The sequence below is a fragment of the Martes martes genome (assembly GCF_963455335.1).
Source record: "Martes martes genome assembly, chromosome: 10".
NCBI lineage: Eukaryota > Metazoa > Chordata > Mammalia > Carnivora > Mustelidae > Martes > Martes martes.
The window spans coordinates 94,858,802-94,878,508 of NC_137898.1; the positions used below are offsets into that span (position 1 = coordinate 94,858,802).

A 19,707-nucleotide genomic window follows, 5' to 3' on the forward strand; every position below is an offset into this window, starting at 1 on the left:
GTTTGTTTTGTCTTCCACCCTAGATAACAAACTCAAGGCCAGGGGCTCACTGACCAAATAACAGAGGCAAAGGCAGGCTTTGTTTGGGCTTGCATCATCTGATTCCTATTAAAACCCTCCCACTTCCAGGCGGCAGTCCTGCATCCTTGTCAACAAGAAGTTTATCTGTGGGGTTGCGACCTCCGTTCTGGGGAGGGCAAGAGGAAGCCCTGGCAAAAACACTCTATAGATGATTTCCAGAGAGTTTTTGTATTTGGTTTTTTGGGGGAACTCCTGGACACACGCGCCTCGAAAACCACGAGGAAGATACAGCAAATGGAAAGAAGGAAGGGGAACGTGAGAGCAGAGTAGGAAGGACTGAAGATAGGGGGGAGAGGCACCGCCTGATCCGGGACATGGAAATCACCAAGAATGGTGCTTACTGGGATTTAGAGAAAGCCCTTGGCACACATTGGGGTCAGCAGAAGCCACGACCCCAGACTTGGCTTCTGTCCCAGATACTCCTATCCTGTTCTGCCCATGCCACCTGCCTCCCCAGGCATCAGACCACACCAAAGGAGACCAATACTTTATTCACATCCTAGGAATAAGCCAGTACAAAATACTTTTTAAAAAAATTCACTTGGTGCTAAAAATCCCGAGCCCCTCCCCAGGTCCCTCCCACCCCCGTCCCCGATCTCACACATCTGTGCTCTTCGCCAGGCAGCCCCTGGGTTGGACTCAGCTTGTCTGGGCCTCCTGCAAGAGCCTGAGCAGGGGGTCATCAGCCCTGAGGGCGAAGGTGAGGGTGCGCCGCTGGTAGTGGTCCGGGTCACACTCCAGGTTCTCGATCACGTCCGCTAACAGATGAGCCCGCTCCACGCCTGTGCCGGGGGCCTCGAAGCCCAGGGCCGTGAAGTGCACGTGCAGATGGTAATAGGAAGGCAGGTAATGCAGGTACACGCGGAGCTGGTCCCCCTTCACCTGGTAGCGCTGCAGGATGGCCTCCTGAGGAGAAAGGGTGTGCAGGAAAGTGGTCACTGTGCTCCCCATAGGCCCTCCTCTGGCTCTGCTCCCCGACTGGCCTCTGGACCACTGACAGAAACCCCCAGACACTCCCTCCTCACAGCTGGCTGCAGGTCCCCGTCTTCCACTGTAGGAAATCAACAGAAGCAGGTGACAGCAGCAAAGCGGGGGCTTTTCTCCCAAATGAAGGGAACAGGGGCCTCCATTAAGGTTCCACACTCCAACTTAGATGAAACACTGAAGCTCCTCAAACAGCCGCTGCTGGGACTCTAGGAAGTCCCAGCGCTGAAGAACAGGCCCCAGAGGTCCAAGACTATAGGGACTGTCCTCCCCCAGATGCCTGATGCCGACTTAATTCACTGAGGAGGTGGGAGGGGGGCTTACACCCTCTCTCAGCATAGAACAGAGTAAAGTGGGGGAACAAGGGTCACAGGGATGGGGCTGAGTCGAGGCTTGGTGGAAGAGAGAGGAAGGGGGGGGGCACATGGGAAGGGCTGCTGGAAGACCCAGGGAAGGTCTGGCTGGACTCCTGGTGGAAGGAGAAAGCACTGACTTTGACCCTGGCTCCCTCTGTCCACCCCCCACCTTGCTCAGGGGTAGGGCTATTTCTACCAAACCCCCGGTCTGGAGCCTCCAAGGCTTGGCATTAATAGGAGAGTCTGATTTCCACTGTGGGTGAAACCCTGAGCATGTCAGAGGTGAAGAGAAAAAGATGAGGGCCTCAGTGGGCTCAGAATACACCCCACAATAACATCCTGCACTTGGAACTCTGCCTTGGGATCTCTGCAGTGGTGTGAGGCCAAGGCCAGGGCACCTAAAGCCCTTGGGGGGATAAGTATGGCTGGCCTGTCGGGACGAGGCTGCCCGAGCTGCCAGGACAAGTGGAAGTGTAGGCCCAGCATCTCCCTGCAAGAAAGATGCCACTCTGCCATCCAGAGGCTGCTTCAGGAGAGAAACGAATTACTCCACAAAGATACAGGCAGCCAGACAGGCAGCAATGTGGGCAGGAAGGAGGGAGAAGGTGGGACAAGGTGCAGTGGCGGGACAGCTGGGGTCTAGAGGTCAGCAAAGAGCCGGAAAGCCCTTCCCCCACGCCTAGAGCAGAACCACTGACAGCAGAACCACTGAGGGCACCCTGGTGACTGTGGGGCCCCAGCACAGGGGCAGTGTCCTTGAATGCCTGAGTGAAGGAAAGACTGGGGACCACCCCACAGGATGGGATTTCGCAGCATCCCATCCACATACTGAGGCCCAGGGAGGTGAGCTAATGAGTCCTGCCCAGGCTTACTCAGGTGGTGAAGGTCAGAATGTCAGGACCAAGACCAGACCCAAGATTCTAGACCTCATTTCCCTCGCCTCCAGGACTCCTCTTTAATTTCATGTGATTCAGCAAATATCGCCGTACAAAGCACCCCAGGACGCCAGGTGCTACAGAACCCAGGCTCTGGCCTCGGGGCAGAGGAGGAGGGCCGTGTGCACACATCAGAGTCGGGGGCCCATCTGCCCTAGAAACGTGTCTGGCATGACACGGCTGTCATGATCCTGGGAGAGGAGGGGTCTGAGCAGAGCTGCGCAGGAGAAAAGCTCGGAGGCAATAGTGAGAACCCAGGCAGAGAAAAGGCGGCTAAAAGCAGAGCTGGAGGAAGGGCAGGACCAGGGGATAAGGGCCTTGTGAGTCCATCTAAAGAGCCTTCCTGGGGTCGTGGGATGGGCAACCAGAGAGAAGCCCTGTTCCCAGATGGACTTCTGCAAAGCATGAAGAAAGTGGCCAGGGAACACACCGGCACTGGAACAGAACTCGTCCGGGCTTCCGTGTGGATCTGGCCGAGATGACTCACCTGGCCCTCCCGGAGGATGTTCCTGAGCAGCGGCAGGTGCTCTGGAGTGAGGTCCCGAAGCGATCGGATGCCGCGGCGATGGCAAATGGCAATCAGGTACAGGTCATCGAGCTGTGCAGAGATCAGCAGGGGTCAACCAGGCTCAGCGGCGGACAGAGCCAGGGGGGCTGCCTATCCTGGAATCCTTCAGGGAAGCCAGGACGCGCCTGCCCCTGGGCCTGCTATTGTGCCAGCCACAGGCGATCCCGGAGAGCCCACAGCAGGGCCGGTCCCCCGGGGCAATAGGGGCCTCCAAGTGCCTGGGATGAGTGGGATGGTCTAAGGACAGAAATTCTCTTTATTCTTCCTCCTCAAGAATATCTTATGGGAGTATTTATATACTCACAGTACTGATGGCGGGAGGGCTAGGAGGAGAAGGTTCAAGAAAGTGCCAAGGACAACTCTTTCCCTCCAAGAGTTTATGGGCTAACAGAATGTACATAAGTAGCTACTACGAGACAAACTTTTTCAAAAGTACAGGAAGAAAAAGGAAAGAGTAGCTAGGGTGATCCAGACAGGCTTCCTGGAAGAGGAGGCAGAGAATCCAGGTCTTAAAGAAGAGGTAGTGTTTAGAAAAAGGGCATGCAGGTAGAAGGAACAGTGAAAGCAAAGACTCAGAGGGAAGAAAGTACAGAGCATGTGAGGGGGTCGAGGAAGCAACCTGATTTGTGGGGAGTCCAGTGCAGGTGTAGAAGGATTTGAAGGGTGAAAGGGGACCCCAAAGCCAGCACAGGAATGAGCACGCCAGAGTGCTAACCCTTTTTCTCTCTCCCCCTGTCCCACAGGACTCACACAGGACCCTTTCTGCTGTCCTTCCTGAAAACAGTGCCTGGCTGAAAACCTGGAGGTTGTTAACAGTGCAAAGACCCAAAGTCAACAAGGTCTTGTGCCAGAAGGCAAATGCACTCTTCCTCCGCCCAGAAAACCTTCCTGCCCCTCCCGCTCACTCCAGCCCTAACCTTGGCTGATGCTCACATCCACGTGCAAGGCAGGCCCCAGATGCCAGGGCTCCCCGGAGTGAGGCACGGGGGAACCCCAGAGCACCCCGCCGGGCAGTCTGAGCTGCTACATTCCTCAAGGGCATGATCCGGGGACCGTGAGTCACCCGACCAAATCCCCGAGGGCCCCAGTTTGAAAACTGAGAAGGAGGATTCCTATATGGAGCCTGCTGTCCAACTGTGCCCCTGCACACCAACATAGTCTCTTCATACCATGGACATTCTTCTCTAACAGTCTGGGCTCTCAGCCTCAGGCCTGCTCCAGACGAGCCCCATGGGAACCTCCCAGCAAATGGCTAAGCTGTGCCTACCTAAGCCGCAGTTTGCTCCCAAGCCCTTTCGAGACTTTCCCTCCTTAGGGCCTATGCCCAGGACGTTCTCCCTCTCTCTTTTTAGGAGCCCAAGAAGCAGCAGGAAACAAGACTGCCTTAACCTGGGGTATCTGCATGCCTGCTGGTATCTTCAGCTGTTCTTACGTGCCCCTGTCGCAGACTCAGGTAACAGTAGCACTTGTTTTAGATGACGTCTGCTGACAAATCACAAACACGACATTAAGTCACACCTCTCTGCCCCACGGGCACGGAAGGAGGCATGAAGCCGGCTGCTGGGCATCTGCTCACAGGGTGCATGAGAGAGGAAAAAACAACCCATCCTTTGATAGCAGATGTGACCCCCAGATTTTCCACAGGCAGTTCAGGCCCCCCAACCCCCACCCCAGGGCCTAGAGAAAGGGTCTGAAGAAAGCTAGACAAGGAGCTGGCAAGGGTCTCAGACTGGCATCCCCGAAGGTGGCCCGCTCGCTGATCACTCCAGGGAAACTAGACACTATCAATCTCTTTTTACGAGACAGGACCGCAGAATCCAAGCAAGAGCTTCCTGGCAAGGGGCAAGATGGAGAGTGGCCGGAGCCCTGGGGAGCCACCTCTCCACCTCTGGAGTGACCCAGAGGAAGAGTTCCTTGGTCTGGGCCTTTTAGATCCAAGAACCAACCTGAGATGAACTGAAAGTACACACTGTGTCCACTGAGATCGTTACGTACATACACACACAATATGCAAAGACTATGGCTGGAAGGAGACACAAAGAAATTATCTAGGCTAAGGGAATGACTTCCAAGCAAGTATTTGTACTACTTGCATTTTTACTGCACGTCTGTGAGGAGGCAGCAGAAGGCAAGCTGAGGACAGAGCACAGGCTGACACCCCGCAAGCCCCCGCCCTCCTAGGTGGGATCTGTGTCACATTCCTCAGGCATCCCAGCTGCTCTAAAGCCAAAGGAAGGAAAGACAAATGGTTAACGTAGAGAGATTATACTCCTGCCCGAAAGGAGTCTCTCTCAGTTTACAAATGTCTTAGTGATTCACAGGAAAAAAGCACTCTTATCAATAAGGTAACTTCCAGAAGGAAACTCCCAACATCTTGTTAATGTTAATACTTTGCTAGAGGGAAATGCTTAATGTTATGCTTTGCTAATGTTAATACTTTGCTAGAGGGAAAAACCACCTTAACTCCACAATGGCAAGGCCTCTAATATCTTGTAGGTCCTCTTTAGCTTAGGAAGCTTCTTTTGAAAACCTCTCTTTTTCTTTACTCCCAAGTATACAAACAGCCACCCCTCACAGCCCTGGAGCAACAGCTCCTTCTGCACATGGATCCTGTCCCCATGCTATAATAACACCACCTCTTTGTACTAAAAACGCTTTAGGAATTCTTCCTTGGTCGTTGGCTCTGGACCTCACCTACATTCCCAAACTACATCACATTTATTAACTAGACCATAAAAAAAAAAAAAGCAAATAAAAGAATATACAAGTGATTTCTTACACGAACTGCGGAAGGGAAGCAAGACTCTCTAGCAGACATTAGGCATTTGACATGTGAAGTGGACAGATGAGTAGACAGACGGATGGACAAAGAGTCTCTTTAATCGTGGGCCAGCAGCTGCGAGCATATCTTTATGATATACTTTCCTCGGGAGAAACAGCAGCAGGAGAGATTCTAGGGTGGCTAGGACGGCTCCTTCAAGCAAACACCAGAGTACCTCTTTCCTCAGTCCCTTCCTGGTATGAGGACAAAGAACAGAAGTCCAGGCCCAGTCTGTCTCGCCTGCTGGCTACACTGGCAAGTTCTAAAGGAGCTGTCCATTTCAGTGTTCTGTCACAAGCCAGGGATTCCAGACAATAAAATACGGCAGCACCAAGAGACAGACGCTAATTAAGCAAAGGTTAAGAACAACTGCACCTGTATGGCCATCAAAGGGAAGTCTGACATTTCATAAGCCTATTCATAAGCCCCAAGGGTGAGCCCTGTGGCTGGGAGCCCAGTGCCCTTCCTGAAGACTTTCCTGTCTTAAAGGGCACAGACAGGCAGTTCCACTGGCAGGGCTCCCAGGATATGGGCCAGCACAAGGTCAAAAGGACTATGCATTTTCTTTAGTTATCTTCTTCAAAGATCTGAGGAGGTAGAGGAAGTTGCCCCTACCTCCTATCCCATCTCCGGTGACCCAGTCTGCAACCCAGGGCCTTCAGGCACAGGGCTGCCCGCGGGGAGACAGGACAGACGGGGGCTTACAGAGCTGCACAAAGGCGTCGCCCAGAGCTGTCACTAGCACCCCTATCCTTTGACCTTGTCCCAGCTCCCCGGAACAACTCCAGAGCCAGGCCTTGCCTCCTCCCTCGAGGCCTGTGGTGGGGATAACCTGCAGGGCTGGGGGTTGGGGGAGCAGACACCGGTATGCTGGCAGCCTCCCCGCCACTACCCTGCCCTAACAGTGGGCAGTCACCTCCTTTGTCTTATGGGGCTTGAACAAAACACCACTCAGTGCTACAACTTCTGAAAATTCCCTTCAGATTCCCTACCATCCCTCCAGCCAACTTCAGGAACTCCCAGGAGCCTCTCTTAAGAGGCAGCTGGCAAAAAAAAAAAAAGAGGCAGCTGGCACTCACTTGCCTGGGCGCCTCTGAGCTGAATTCGTGTCCCTTTACCCTATCCACAGGCCCTCAGCCCCCCTTTTGGGCAGTGAGGGAGTGGCATGGTAGGTCTAGAAATTACCAAATCAAAACAGAGTAAACTGCCAATGGGCGCAGTTTAGGCCCCAAAGGCAGGCCAGGACGGAGAAAGCAGGAGGGAAGGTGTGCATGGAGATGGGCAGGACCCCGGAACAATGCCTGTGTGTGAGGGGTCCAGGAAGCAGAAGGGTCCACCCAGGGGCAGCACAGCTCAGATGACTCAAGATCTGAACTGCAAGAGAGTGTCCCTACTCTCCACTTGCTACCCAGCAATCCCACATCTGGCTTCCTCAGCCAGGCAGTGGGTGGCCCCTGGCCCACCACAGGCTAAGCCTGGCTCGAGGCCGTGCTCCAGGCCATGGTGGGGACAGCCCTTCCCACCACACAGTACTCTGCCTGTCGCAGATACCGTCGTTATTAAAATTCCACCCAAACAGGTGGTGATGCACTATGGCTTTGGTGGTGGGCTGGGGTGGCAGGGGAAAGAAGAGTGAGACAGAGGGAGTCTGCAGAGCACCTGAGAGAAGGTGAGTCAGGTCAGCTCTGCTGGAAACCTGCTCTTTACCAGGGTGGAGGTGAGGGGCATGGAGGCAAAGAAACAGAGCTAAGAGGGTCAGGTAGAAGCCCTGGCCACTGGAAGACCCCTCTTAGCCGCAGGTGGTGGAGGGGACCCCTCCTGGACTGGGCGGTGGAGGGTGGGTTGGTTACCATGGCTCCTTCCTATCAGTGCCTCACATCACGGGCCTGCCTGGATCTGCTGGAGTCCAGGGGCATAGAAAGAATGTAAAAACAGTCCTCCTCAGGGTTCCAGGTGCTCCTGGAAGGGAGAGTGGCGGCCAAGCCACTTGGCTGGCCAAAGAATGGCCCGTGTGGTTATGGATGCAAACATCACCCCCTTCTTCAGCCCCTGGGTGGGAGGAGAGCCAGGAAGAACTTTAAGCGGACACATGAAGGTGTACATGTTTGTGCCCAGCTCAGGCCTCCACTGTTGGTGAGTCCACACCTGCTCGGAGAGACCAACGTGGGAAAGCAGGGCAGGACGGAGGACCAACAACCTGCAGCAAGTCCCGGGAGACCGGGAGAGCCCCAGCAAGAAAGCTTTTACCTGCTGTTGGTTCCACTTGAGATCCGGGATGAGGACAAAGCCATCGGACGGATCTGGGTTCTCAAAAACAATCCGGTCGGCTTCCGCCTTCTTATCCAGAATGTTGTACACCCACTGGAAGGAGTGGGGAGAGAGAGAGTTCACACAGCTGCTCATGACCTCAGGGGAAACACCACAGACTAGCCATCAAGGACCATTAAGCTCAGGGGGTTCTACACTCCAGCTGCCTTGTCCCCATCGCTCTGCTCTCGGGGGTCCAGAGACTTCTCCTCTCCCACCACTGCCAATCCCCTCATGGGCACTGCAGCTTGGACTGGTCCGAGCCCTTTAGGTCCTTCCTGTGGACATGCCATGGACATGCTCACCGGGCCTCACAGGCCTGGTCAGCGTCCATCCCCTCCGTTGCCCCCAGGACTCAGGGATGGCTATCTCCATAGGCCCCTCCCCACTTTATTCAGGACCGCAGACAAAGCCGGTCACAAGGAGCTCCTTTTGTCCAGCAGGGCAGGACAGGCTGAGGGCCCAGACATTAATGCGTGTGGGCTTCGCATCCGGCTGGGTGGGACTCTCGCCAGCGGTGGGCTCGGGGCCTCTGGAGCTGCAGCAGTCTCAGCTGACATGGGCCCTGTGTGACACAGCAGAAGTGGCTCAACCCGGAGACGGCAATTACACAGACCTTTCCTGTCAGCCTCGGGCACCACCCCCACAGACCTTTTATCAGCTGCTGGCAGTCTTCAGAGAACCCTTCCCTGAGTTCTAGTATGGATCCCAGGACATCCCTGGGATAGGGTCCCGGTGGCCTCTCTGAAGAAGCCAGCCTGCAGGGAGGTTAAGATAGGAAAGCCCCTGTTCTCACAGGGCTCAAACCTACAGACCTCTTTTCTTTTCCACTTCCCCAGAGCTCTGAGTCAACTCTCAGTTTGAAATTTGAGAGAGGAGCCTGCTGGAGAGCCAGAGACAGAGCAGCGGCTGGGCTGGCCCTCAGGAAGGGCCTCCCAGCTCACTGAGGGGGTTGATCGGGGGGCCAGGACACCCACACAACCAGCCAATGGTGGGCTCCTCTGCCCATTCCCATTAGTTCGGGCACAACTGGGGTCCACGAAGGCCAGCAGCAGTGGAGCCTGGTCTGGAGTCTGCCCACCTCATCCCGAGTCCACATCCTCGGCTCTTGGCCAGCATTTATAAGGTCAAATGTGACTGTCTGAGACAGAGAAGGGAGGAGAGGGTGGGTGCCTGCCTAGGAAGATCTGGGGCTCCCAGGTCCCCTGGTAGGGCCCACCCACTACAAAAGAGAGGCCTTCCCAAGAATGCTGGTTGTGCCCCTTTCCTAGGAGTGGGCTAGAGGTCAGCCAGCAGCGGCTTCCTTGGGCCACAAGGGGCCATGGCAATGCCCAGCCCAGCATATGCAGACAACCACGGAGGCATTTCCTTTCCCACTGGAAGGCTCGCTGGGAATGTGCTGTAGGGAAAAAAAAGCCAGAACCTGACCCAAAGCACCTCAAAAGTAAAGGGGAAGAGGTAACAGGATGAGAACACTCTCTGAAGAGCCCTGGAGCGGCCTCCTTGGGGCCCCCGCTTATCTCTTGCCCACAGATAAGCCTCCCCCACTCAGGCTGGAAAGCTGTGTGGTAGTCGATAGAGAACAAACTGGTTCTGGAGCCCACCAAAGCTTGGTTTCCTCTCCCACCTCCTCACTAACTAGCTGACACCTTGGGTAAGCGGCGTACTCTCTCTGAGCCTCAGTTTCCCCCTTTGAGAGGGGCGAATGATAGCTCTATGTCAGGGTGGAGTGGAGTGTACAGGACTGAGAGCACCCAGCATAGCACAGGCCCTGAAGAGTAGAGGCAGGTGCTGGGAAAGCTCCCATGCGAGGGGCCGTTGGGCTGCAGCTCTGTGATGAAAAGAACGGGCACTCTGCTGGAGGCCATGCACCGAGAGAGGAGGCGAGCAAAGGTGAGGTCGTGGAGAGCAGCCTACCACTTGCCCAGGCCCAAGGGCCTCCAGGGGACTCCCACTCACATGCACTGGTGTCCCCGTGTGGCAGGTTAAGGAAAACGCAAACACGAGAAGTCCACCCAATTCCAGCCCAGAGCCTGGCCCCAGAGCCCACACTCCAGGCCACGTAGGGAAGGCCTCTGGGAGAGCAGGAGGGACGTGGATCCACGTGAAGGCCCAAGCCAGCAGCCTGGATAAGGGGGGGGGGGCACCAGGGAAGAGAATTCACACAAATCACAAGGTGGGGTGCATGTAATGGGCAGCGAGCCCATCAGAAAGCCAGCCCGGAAGACGCAGCCAGCCCTGGCTTCTGGAACACACCTGGCAGACTTCCTTGCAGTAGGTGACACTGGCAATTCCCCTCCCTGGGGATACCTCCCTCCCCATCCACTCTCGGGGCCATCCTTCCCCTGCCCACACCTCCAGCTGTCTCAGCTCTGCCCGGCCCCAGCCCCAGCCCCGCACATGCACAGCAGCAGCGACCACGCCGGTGCCCATTGCCTGCTGGGATCCATGGCAGGTGTGTGGTCTGTGGCACCCCTCTCAGTCCCCATTGGAACCACAGTCACATTTTCCAGACAAAGAGGTGGGCTCATAGGTGTGGGGCACCTACACTTCTCAGAGACGGCAGAAGTGGAATCCGAATTCTGGGCTGACATGCCGCAGCCTGATGACTCACAGGACTGACAGGTTTAGCCTGACGGTCCCCAACGCCCAGGACCCGGACGTCCAACGGCATTGTTTGATGAGCTACAAGCACCTCAGACATGAGGAGCCAAACAGGGTAATCGGCTGAGAGCACAGGCGCCAGGGGGATGTGGCCTGGCTATGAGTCCCATCTCCAAAGAGTCACTGAGAAGATTCGGTGAGGTGATGCACACCTCCCAGAATGCTGGAACCGTCCCTGCAACCAGGGAGTGCTCACAAGTCCCAAACTAAACTGTCTCCCACATAACCCTCTCCACCATCCACAGCCCCACGACCTATGCATGACCGCCCACGCGGGACCTGGAGCCACCCCAGACCCTTCGCTTGCCTCTTGGAATCCGCCACCTTCCAGCCCTGCTTCTAAAATCCCCGCTGAAGCCTTCCGCCACTGCTGCGGCCTCGGTGCAGGCCTGCCCGGGCCCTCACAGCCTTCCTGCTCCCACACTCACCAGACACCCGGCAAGTCTTTAAATCTCATGGAACCCATATGCTGAAAACCTTTTAGGGGACCCTCAGTACCTATGGCAACTGTTCTGAAATCTGACGATCATTAGCAACAGAGATTAAAAAAAAAAATACTACAGATTTCCCAGCTCCACTCCCTGAGCATTCTGACCTAGGAGATAGGGAGTAGGTCTCCATACTCTGTATTTTTATTTTTATTTATTTTTTTTTTTTAAAGATTTTATTTATTTATTTGACAGGCAGAGATCACAAGTAGGCAGAGAGGCAGGCAGAGAGAGAGAGGAGGAAGCAGGCTCCCCGCTGAGCAGAGAGCCCGATGCGGGGCTCGATCCCAGGACCCTGGGATCATGACCTGAGCCGAAGGCAGAGGCTTTAACCCACTGAGCCACCCAGGCGCCCCCATACTCTGTATTTTTGAAACTCTCCGCAGGCAATCCTGATGAACTGCAAGGTCTGGGAGCTCCTGGTCTTCGGACTAGGTGTACCCGCCTGCTCCTGGCCCCTGCTCGCCTTCTCCTGTTGTTGCCTGCCCACCCCCTGGGCCTCTGGGCCTCTGCACTTCTCTTCCTCTGCTTGGAACGCCCTTCTCCAGCCTGTCCACCCAGCAAACTTCTATTTGTCCCTGAAAACCCAACTGGACGACCCCTTCCTCTGGGAAGTCCCTGACTGTCCGAGCTAAGCAACCCCCTTCGTGTCACTACCAAACCTCGCATACAAACCACCTGTGGGATAGTATCCCATTATATCGCACTCAGACTCCGTACCTGTCACCCCTACAGGACTCTGGGGACATTACAAGTGTTTACCTTGGTGACCCTCCAAAGCCCAGCACACAGCCTAGGACGTGCTCAATAAACTTAACGACTGTTGTCTGATGAGCCGAGTGCTTGTAAACATAACTAGAAACAGTCAAGAAAAAAACACAGGAGTGCTTGTGTCAAACGGAATTTGGCAGAGTAGTGGGATTTTATATTATTTTCCAAGACAACTAGATGGTGGTATATAAGAAAGTACATATACCACTCACACCAACTTTAAGGGCTTCCTCCTTTGGATCCCATATTTGTGCAATAAATGCCATAGAACACATATTCCAGGAGATCCCTCTAGGACCCTGGAGAGCAGCAGCTGTATCTAGGAAGACGGAGATCTAGGTCCTTTCCACTTAGAAGACAGAGAGAGCAAGTGCAGGGACTTAAAAAAAAAAAAAATTGAGCCAGCTCAAGCCAGAGGAACTGGTGCAAATACAGCACAGGGGGGCCAGGGCTACCAGCCAGCAGGGTCATCCCTGGGGGGAAAGAGGGCTGTCGGCACACAGGGCCTCCTGTGCATCTGCCAACCATCTCCACCCTTGTTTTTCCCAAGTGCAACTGGCCTCCTTGGCAGGGCCCCCACACCCAGGGTCCCTGCCCACCTTCTGGCCCAGGGGAAATGGCTCCGAGTGTCCTGCATGTGAGAGGCCACCATTGCTAAGACCTGAATCGTGGGGAGAGGAGGTGAGAAGCGCTCAAAGAGAACAAGGGGGAGTGACGGACAGACGGAGACGGTGAGAGCCAGTGAGTGAGCAAGGCAACGCCTCATCTATCATATTTAATGCTGAGCATTCACTCGGGGCCAATTCCAGGCAGAGGCTCTGGTTGGCACTGGGCCTCGGCCCAAGGAGAAGTTGGGATCTCTGAGCTAAATGGCCTTGTGTCTGGTCTAGTCGCAAAAGATGCTGCCAAACCTCACATTAGCCCAAGAGAAGAGGTCCTGCCCTGAGCCGCTGGGGCCATCAGGACCCTGCCCTGTAGGAAGCGAACGCAAGGGGAACGAGCAAATGAAGTTTCTACTCTGGGCCTCGACTCCCAGAGGCAGAACTGGGAATAAAAGTCTTGACCGGGGTTAGGTGGTGACCGTGGCATCGGTCCTGACCCATTCACAGACCCAGGTGAGGGCAAAGCCCTTCCGGGATGGTATCAGTGCTGCTGGAGACACAGATTCGTCCAAGGCCTAGAGGCTGCTCCGAGAGGCCCACAGAGCCTCAGTGGCAGGCCCAAGACAGGGGTCAACTCCCTTCTCAGTGAAGCCTTCCCTGACCCTCCTGGATAATAGTGAGCACCACAGCCCAGAACTCCCTGTGCCACTTGGTCTCTCCTGTCTCATGCAGTTACTTCCGCATCTGTGTGCGGACCTCTGCACTGGGAAGGACACAGGCCCCCTGAGGGCAAGTTTTCCACTGTGCCCTCTGCCCGACCCCAAACCTGTGGGACAGTGCCGGCCCCGCAAAGAGCCGGGAGGGAGAGCCAATGGCCACAGGGAGCCCTCCGTGTCTGCACCCCGTGGGCCAGTCACCTGGATGCTAAGGCTCTGGGACTCCAGGTGGGGTAAGGTGATGTTCCTGTAATCGCTTCCCGTCTCTCGGACCAGGCAGAGGTCCTGGCGCAGGTACTTCTGCAGGTGCTTCTCCGTGGCGGGGTAAACCACGGTTGTCTTCACGTCTGCAACGACAAACACAGCCCGGGGATGCAAAGTGAGGTGCACTCTCTGCACAGGGGCCTGCCATCCTCCGGTCCCCAGCACAGAGTGGGGACCCCAACCCCGTCTCTGATTCCCTAATGAGAGGAGCCAAAGACGAAGAGGTTACGGTCACCGGGAATCTACCCGGAATCCACCAGGTGCCTCATGCAGGTCAGCTCCTATGGTGAATCACACTCAGCATCCAGGAGCCACAGGGTTTTTGCTGGTGGGTCACTGGGCCCCTTGCCACCCTTCCCCCTCTGTTCTTGGCCCAAGGAATGAAAGCTTTTGGACACTTGTCACGTAGCAAATTTCTTGGTATGTGGCTTTCTGGACCTGAAGCTGAAAATCTGACTGAAAGGTAAGTGGCCTCCCCTCCTACAAAGAAGAGGAGCACAGCGCAGTGGTTAAAGGCACGGACTCTGGAGCTGGACTGTGTGCGTTCGAGTCCTGGCTCCACCTGTTCTTGCCTCGGGACCCTAACCCCTGCCCAGTTATTTAACCTTTCCAAGCCCCGACTTCCCCATCTGTCAGCTGAGGATAATAATAGCTCCTATGTCCCAGAGTTGGGAGGATTAAACAAGTTAATACCTGAGAAGCACCAAGAACAATGTCTGACACAAAGTAAATACAATGTCAGTGCTGGCTATTTTTTTTTTTTTAAGATTTTATTTATTTATTTGACAGAAAGAGATCACAAGTAGGCAGAGAGGCAGGCAGAGAGAGAGAGGAGGAAGCAGGTTCCCCACTGAGCAGAGAGCCCGATGCGGGGCTCAATCCCAGAACCCTGGGATCACGACCCGAGCCGAAGGCAGAGGCTTAACCCACTGAGCCACCCAGGTGCCCCAGTGCTGGCTATTTTTAATTGGCCTGCCTCAACCATGGCACCACTGCCATTTTGGCCCCGATACTTCTCTGTTAGAGGGACTGTCCTGGGCATTGCAGGATGTTTAGCAGGACTGCAGGCTTCTAACAGGAGGTTAGTAAAACCCTCTTTCCAGCTGTGACAACCAAAAATGCCTCCAGACAGTGCCAAGTCTCCCCTGGGGGACAAAATTGCCCCTAGTTGAGACCTGCTGTTTTCATCAGCAGGAAATCTTGTAGTCTCCCCAGACAGACTCTAGGCTAGGGTCCTGGTCCAACACCACCTGGTTTGGGTTATATCCTTTCCCTATTTCTTTTTTTATTTTTATTTTTATTTTATTTTTTATTTTTTTTTTTTTTTTTATTTATTTGTCAGAGAGAGAGAGAGGAGCGAGAGTGAGCACAAGTAGACAGAGTGGCAGGCAGAGGCAGAGGGAGAAGCAGGCTCCCTGCCGAGCAAGGAGCCCGATGTGGGACTCGATCCCAGGACGCTGGGATCATGACCTGAGCCGAAGGCAGCTGCTTAACCAACTGAGCCACCCAGGCGTCCCTCCTTTCCCTATTTCTAATAACACCTGCTACAACTGTTATCATTTATATGTAGTGCTTCAATATAGATGTTAAGGGCAGGAAAGGAAATCGGTACTCTAAAATCAGCCGGGATGTTTCTCAGAAGGCCCATGCCCTCCCTGACTCCCTTATCATTGATTCAGAGTGCTCTCTGAGGGAAACCCGAGGAAAGCCCAGTGGGCACATTTTAACACTCCAGGGAATTTCCACACTCACCTGCATACCTGCAGGCCCAGCTAAGAACTACCAACCTTTACTTTCGTACCTGGTCTAAGGATGTAGGTGACTTGAATCCCCATTTCACAGGAGTCAAGACTCACCGGTATCATGTGGCAGAGGTGACACAGGACCTGGGGTCACCTAACCCTAAAGCTGGTGCTCTCCCACCACCTGCCAACTGGCCCCACATTACTCCAACAGCCAGTGGAGAAGGCCTGACATGCTACACCAAGCATATGACTTCTGGTGAGGATCAAAGGTCCTGGTCCATCGGCTCTGGGGGGTGCAAAGCAGTCCAGCACAAAGACACAGGCTCTGGACCCGAGCTGACATAATGTTCTCCCCTTCCTGACTGTGTGACCTTGGGCATAAAACCTCTCAGAGTCCCAGGTTCCTCATCTGTTAAAGAGTGGTCATAAAATCTGCCCCACCGAGTTGTCATCAACATTAAATAAAACATGTCATCTGGACCACTGGCAGCACTGTTGTCACTCCACTTCCTGGGCATCTCTGGATCTGATCCTGAAAGGGAGGCAGAGGCCTCCTCACAACCTTCTGGGCAGCAGCAAACAGATCCTCACTCCTCACTCCCAACACTCCCTAGGAGCCCTGCTAGCGATCAAGTACACCCAGATCTCAAGACACAAGAGAATGCCACCAACAGACCGAATGGCATCCCCTTAACTCCTGCAGTAGGCTCTAGAGAAATTCCTTATCCGAGAGCAGCTCGGCAGAGAAGAACAGCCTGGGTTCCAATCTGCACTTCGTAGCTACGTGACTGGGACATCGTTATGGGAAGTCAGCGAGCAGTGGATGGGAAGCCTTTAAAAAGTGCCCCCACACAGAGAAGTGCTCTTCAGATGCTAGCTCTCCTTGTTGTGTTTGCGGTTACTCTGGTAGCCCCGGCTGGCAAAGCTGTGAGCGACGGCACTCCCTCGGTATGGGGGAGATGGCCGGGGACAAAGGCAGCGTGCACGCTGGAGAACGGCCTGCCCTGCAGGCCAAGAACACACAGCCCTGGGCTCACGGCCTGGGGCTCCCTGGCTGTTCCAGATCAGAAAGCTGCTGGGCCCGCGAGCATGCCCCTGTCTGCCAAGACTTGTCAAAGACTGCCCAGCCACCCAGGGTGCTGGGAAACAAGGGCCTCCCCAGGCCAGCCCTCTCCTGCCTTCCCTCTCAGCGGCAGGGAAAACACAACAACGCAGTTTCCAACTGCTCACTTCCTGCCATCTTTCTTCCTTTTCTGAGGAACTCTGGCCTGGATGCCTAAGCCCCGCTGGTGGATCCTGAGCCCCCTCAAAGCCAGTTTACCCCCTCAGCACCCGGTCTCTGTCAGACCACCCCCAGAAGCCCAGGGCAGGGGCAGGCCAGCCTCACACACTGGCATCAGGGGTAAGCGCTGGCTTCCATGTCCCCTGAGGGGCTGCCACCCCCTCAGACCTGGACCACTCCCCTGGCTTCCTGTCACGGCCCACATAGCCCTCGGCCACCCTGCCACAGCCCTCTCTCTAAGCTCACTGACCACCATCTCTCCCTTGAGTCTCTGCCAGAGCCACACGGACCTCCTTACAGTCCGACTAACACACCCCACCTCTAGACCTCCAACCAGTTGCTCTCACTGCCAGGCAGGCCTCCTGACCTGAGTCAACGGCAAAGCTCTCCAGAAGCCCAGCTTAAGAAGCTCCCTGTACCACATCGGTGCCTGTCTTGCTCGCCCGCTTGTGTTTTCTTACTACCTGACAATAGAGTACGGATTTATTGTCTGATTCCCCCGTTAGACTGTACCTTCCAGGAGGACAGGGGTTTCTCTCTGCCTTTAAAAAGTTTTTCAGGGGCACCTGGGTAGCTCAGTCGGTTAAGCACCTGGCTTTGGCTCGGGTCATGATCTCAGGGTCCTGGGATGGAGGTCTGCCTCTCCCTCTGCTCCCTATCCCTGCCTGTGAGCTCTCTCTCAAATAAATTAAAAAAAAAAAAAAATCTTTTATTTATTTATTTTTTTGACAGAGAAAGACTGCAAGAGAGGGAACACAAGCATGGGAAGAGGGAAAAGGAGAAGCAGGCTTCCCGCTGAGCAGGGAGCCTGACGAGGGGCTCGATCCCCCGCCCCTGGGATCATGACCTGAGCGGAAGGCACACGTTTAACGACTGAGCCACCCAGGCGCCCAATTAAAAATCTTAAAAAAAAAAGTTCTAAAATCATTTTATCCCCAGCACCCAGAATAGCATTTGGCCTACAGGAGATACTCAATAAACACTGAACAAGTGGATAAATGAAACTGGCCTTCTAGACATCAACACCAGGAAGGGCAATTTTGAGCCAATGTTGAATAAAATCTCTTGGATAACAATCAGTATGTTTGCCAATGCGTTTCTCACTGGCAGGCAAAAGCAAACACTGGTGTCTACCCAAATGCCAAGTCAAGGTGTTGACCTGCAAGGGAACCTCATGAGAATTCTGGTCAAGTGTCAATGCCCCAAAAATGCTCAAACCACCAGGTAAAAATATGTTGGGGAACAGGTGTCCATACGCAGTCTCAAAAATATCTCCCCACACATTACTTATTAATGACAAAGGGACCAGGTGACCCGAGTTAACATTGCTCCGAATGGGACACACCGACATCAAGTGCCTCCAGAGGGCTGTGCGGTGCTATTCTGGCCAAAATGCGTGGTCTGAATCTGATCAAGAGGGAGTGTCAGCCAGCCCCAATCCAGGGACATTCTACACAACAAGCGGCTTTACAACCCTTCAGAAGGGTCAAAGTCAGAGAAAACCAAGAAAGACAGAAGGACTATGCTGGATTAAAGGACGCTATAGACTGGACTGGATCCTGGAGAAGGGAGGGGAGTTCTGCTGGAAAGATGGTATTGGAACAATTGGTAAAATTTAATAATGGTCTCGACATTACAAACCAGCCTTGTAGAAATGTGAAATTTCTGAAAACTGACCACTTCACTCTGGTTCCTAGGAAACACACACTGAAGAGCTTAGCAAGGAAGGGTATGATGTCTACCACTTACTTTTCAGTTATAACAGTATAACAAAATATTGTATGTGGAGAGAGAAAAGGCAAATGTGGCAAAATGCCAATAACAGGGCTTTTTTTTTAATTTAAGATTTTATCTATTTATTTGTCAGAGGGAAAGAGCAAGCGAGCACAAGCAGGGGGAGTGGCAGGCTGAGGGAGAAGCAGGCTCCCCAATGAGCAGGGAGACCAATGTGGGGCTCGATCCCAGGGCCCTGAGATCATGACCTAAACTGAAGGCAGATGCTTAACCAACTGAGCCACCCAAGCGTTCCAACAATAGGGCTGTAGGGTTGAAAAATTTTTTTCAAAATAAGAAGTTAAAGCAAAAAAAAGGCGCTGATAGCCTTTGGATCCTCAGAGCTAACTGCCAATACACACACCAGGCACTGTTCTAAGTCCTATGTGTATGTTAACTCATTCACTCCCCACAACCAATGTGAGGTGGGTATTATGATCCCCATTTCACAAAGAAAGAATCTGTGGCACCCTCGCTCCCACTGCTCTGTCTGGCTCAGGACCAGGCTTCAGCAGTGGTACCATGATGCCAACCCTGTGGGTCAGCAGATGAGGCTTGACGACCTTCCTGGTGCCCTCTGCCAATCTCCACTTAGCAAACTGACTTACGGAGGCCACCTGTCCAGGGCAAGCAGGACCGGCCACCTTCCCCACCCAGTTTTTCCCTGTCGCTAGAGAAACAACAGGGAATGCAAAAAAGACCCCCCAAAAAACAAGAACAGCAACAACAAAAAAACAAGAACAAAAAACCCCCCAAAACCAAAACACCTTGCAACAATGTCAAACCCCTCAAAAACCCATCTCTCATAATATTCACAATACAATACAGCTGACCCTCGAGCGACAGGGGTTTGAACTGCATGGGTTCACTTACACAAGATGTTTTTCGATGAAAATGCAATAGGGTACTGGCCTAATGGAAGTGCATATTCGTTATGCTTCTCTTAATAATGCTGTCTGTCTTCTAGCTTATTTCACTGTAAAAACACAGGAGGGGACGCATATGACATATAAAGTATGTTATCAACCGCTTGGGCCACTAGCAAGGCTTGTAGGCAACAGCAGGCTGTCAAGTTATGTGTGGATTTTCACCTGCAAGAGGGGTTTAGTCTGGGGAGAGCAGGAAGTTTGGGGGGGAGTTTTAGCGGGAGGAGTTTCAACTGCATAGGGGATCAGCACCCCTAACCCCTGCATTGCTCAAGGGACAATTATATATTAAGAGGACTTCCCTGATACTCATAAAGCCTGCCCACCTCTCGTGCTTTCAAGCTTTGTTTTTATTTTTAATTCAAGGTGGGCTGGTGCATACGTTAGAGTCATGTGAAGTTTGGTTTTAAGTTTCCTTTTCCTC

At 53.8% G+C, this 19,707-nt stretch overlaps 1 protein-coding gene across 1 annotated transcript in view; it reads right to left on the reverse strand.

Moving 5' to 3' along the window:
• Positions 1-553: 553 nt before the first annotated feature.
• Positions 554-19,707, reverse strand: part of DCPS (decapping enzyme, scavenger) — a 38,496-nt gene continuing 19,342 nt past the window's right edge. The window contains exons 3-6 of the mRNA XM_080815842.1: positions 13,495-13,640; positions 7,993-8,106; positions 2,844-2,954; positions 554-987 (exon numbers count right to left, since the gene is read on the reverse strand). Of these exons, the coding sequence (XP_080671968.1) occupies positions 721-987; positions 2,844-2,954; positions 7,993-8,106; positions 13,495-13,640 (638 nt within the window). The 3' untranslated portion in view covers positions 554-720. The remainder of the gene's footprint in view (positions 988-2,843; positions 2,955-7,992; positions 8,107-13,494; positions 13,641-19,707) is intronic.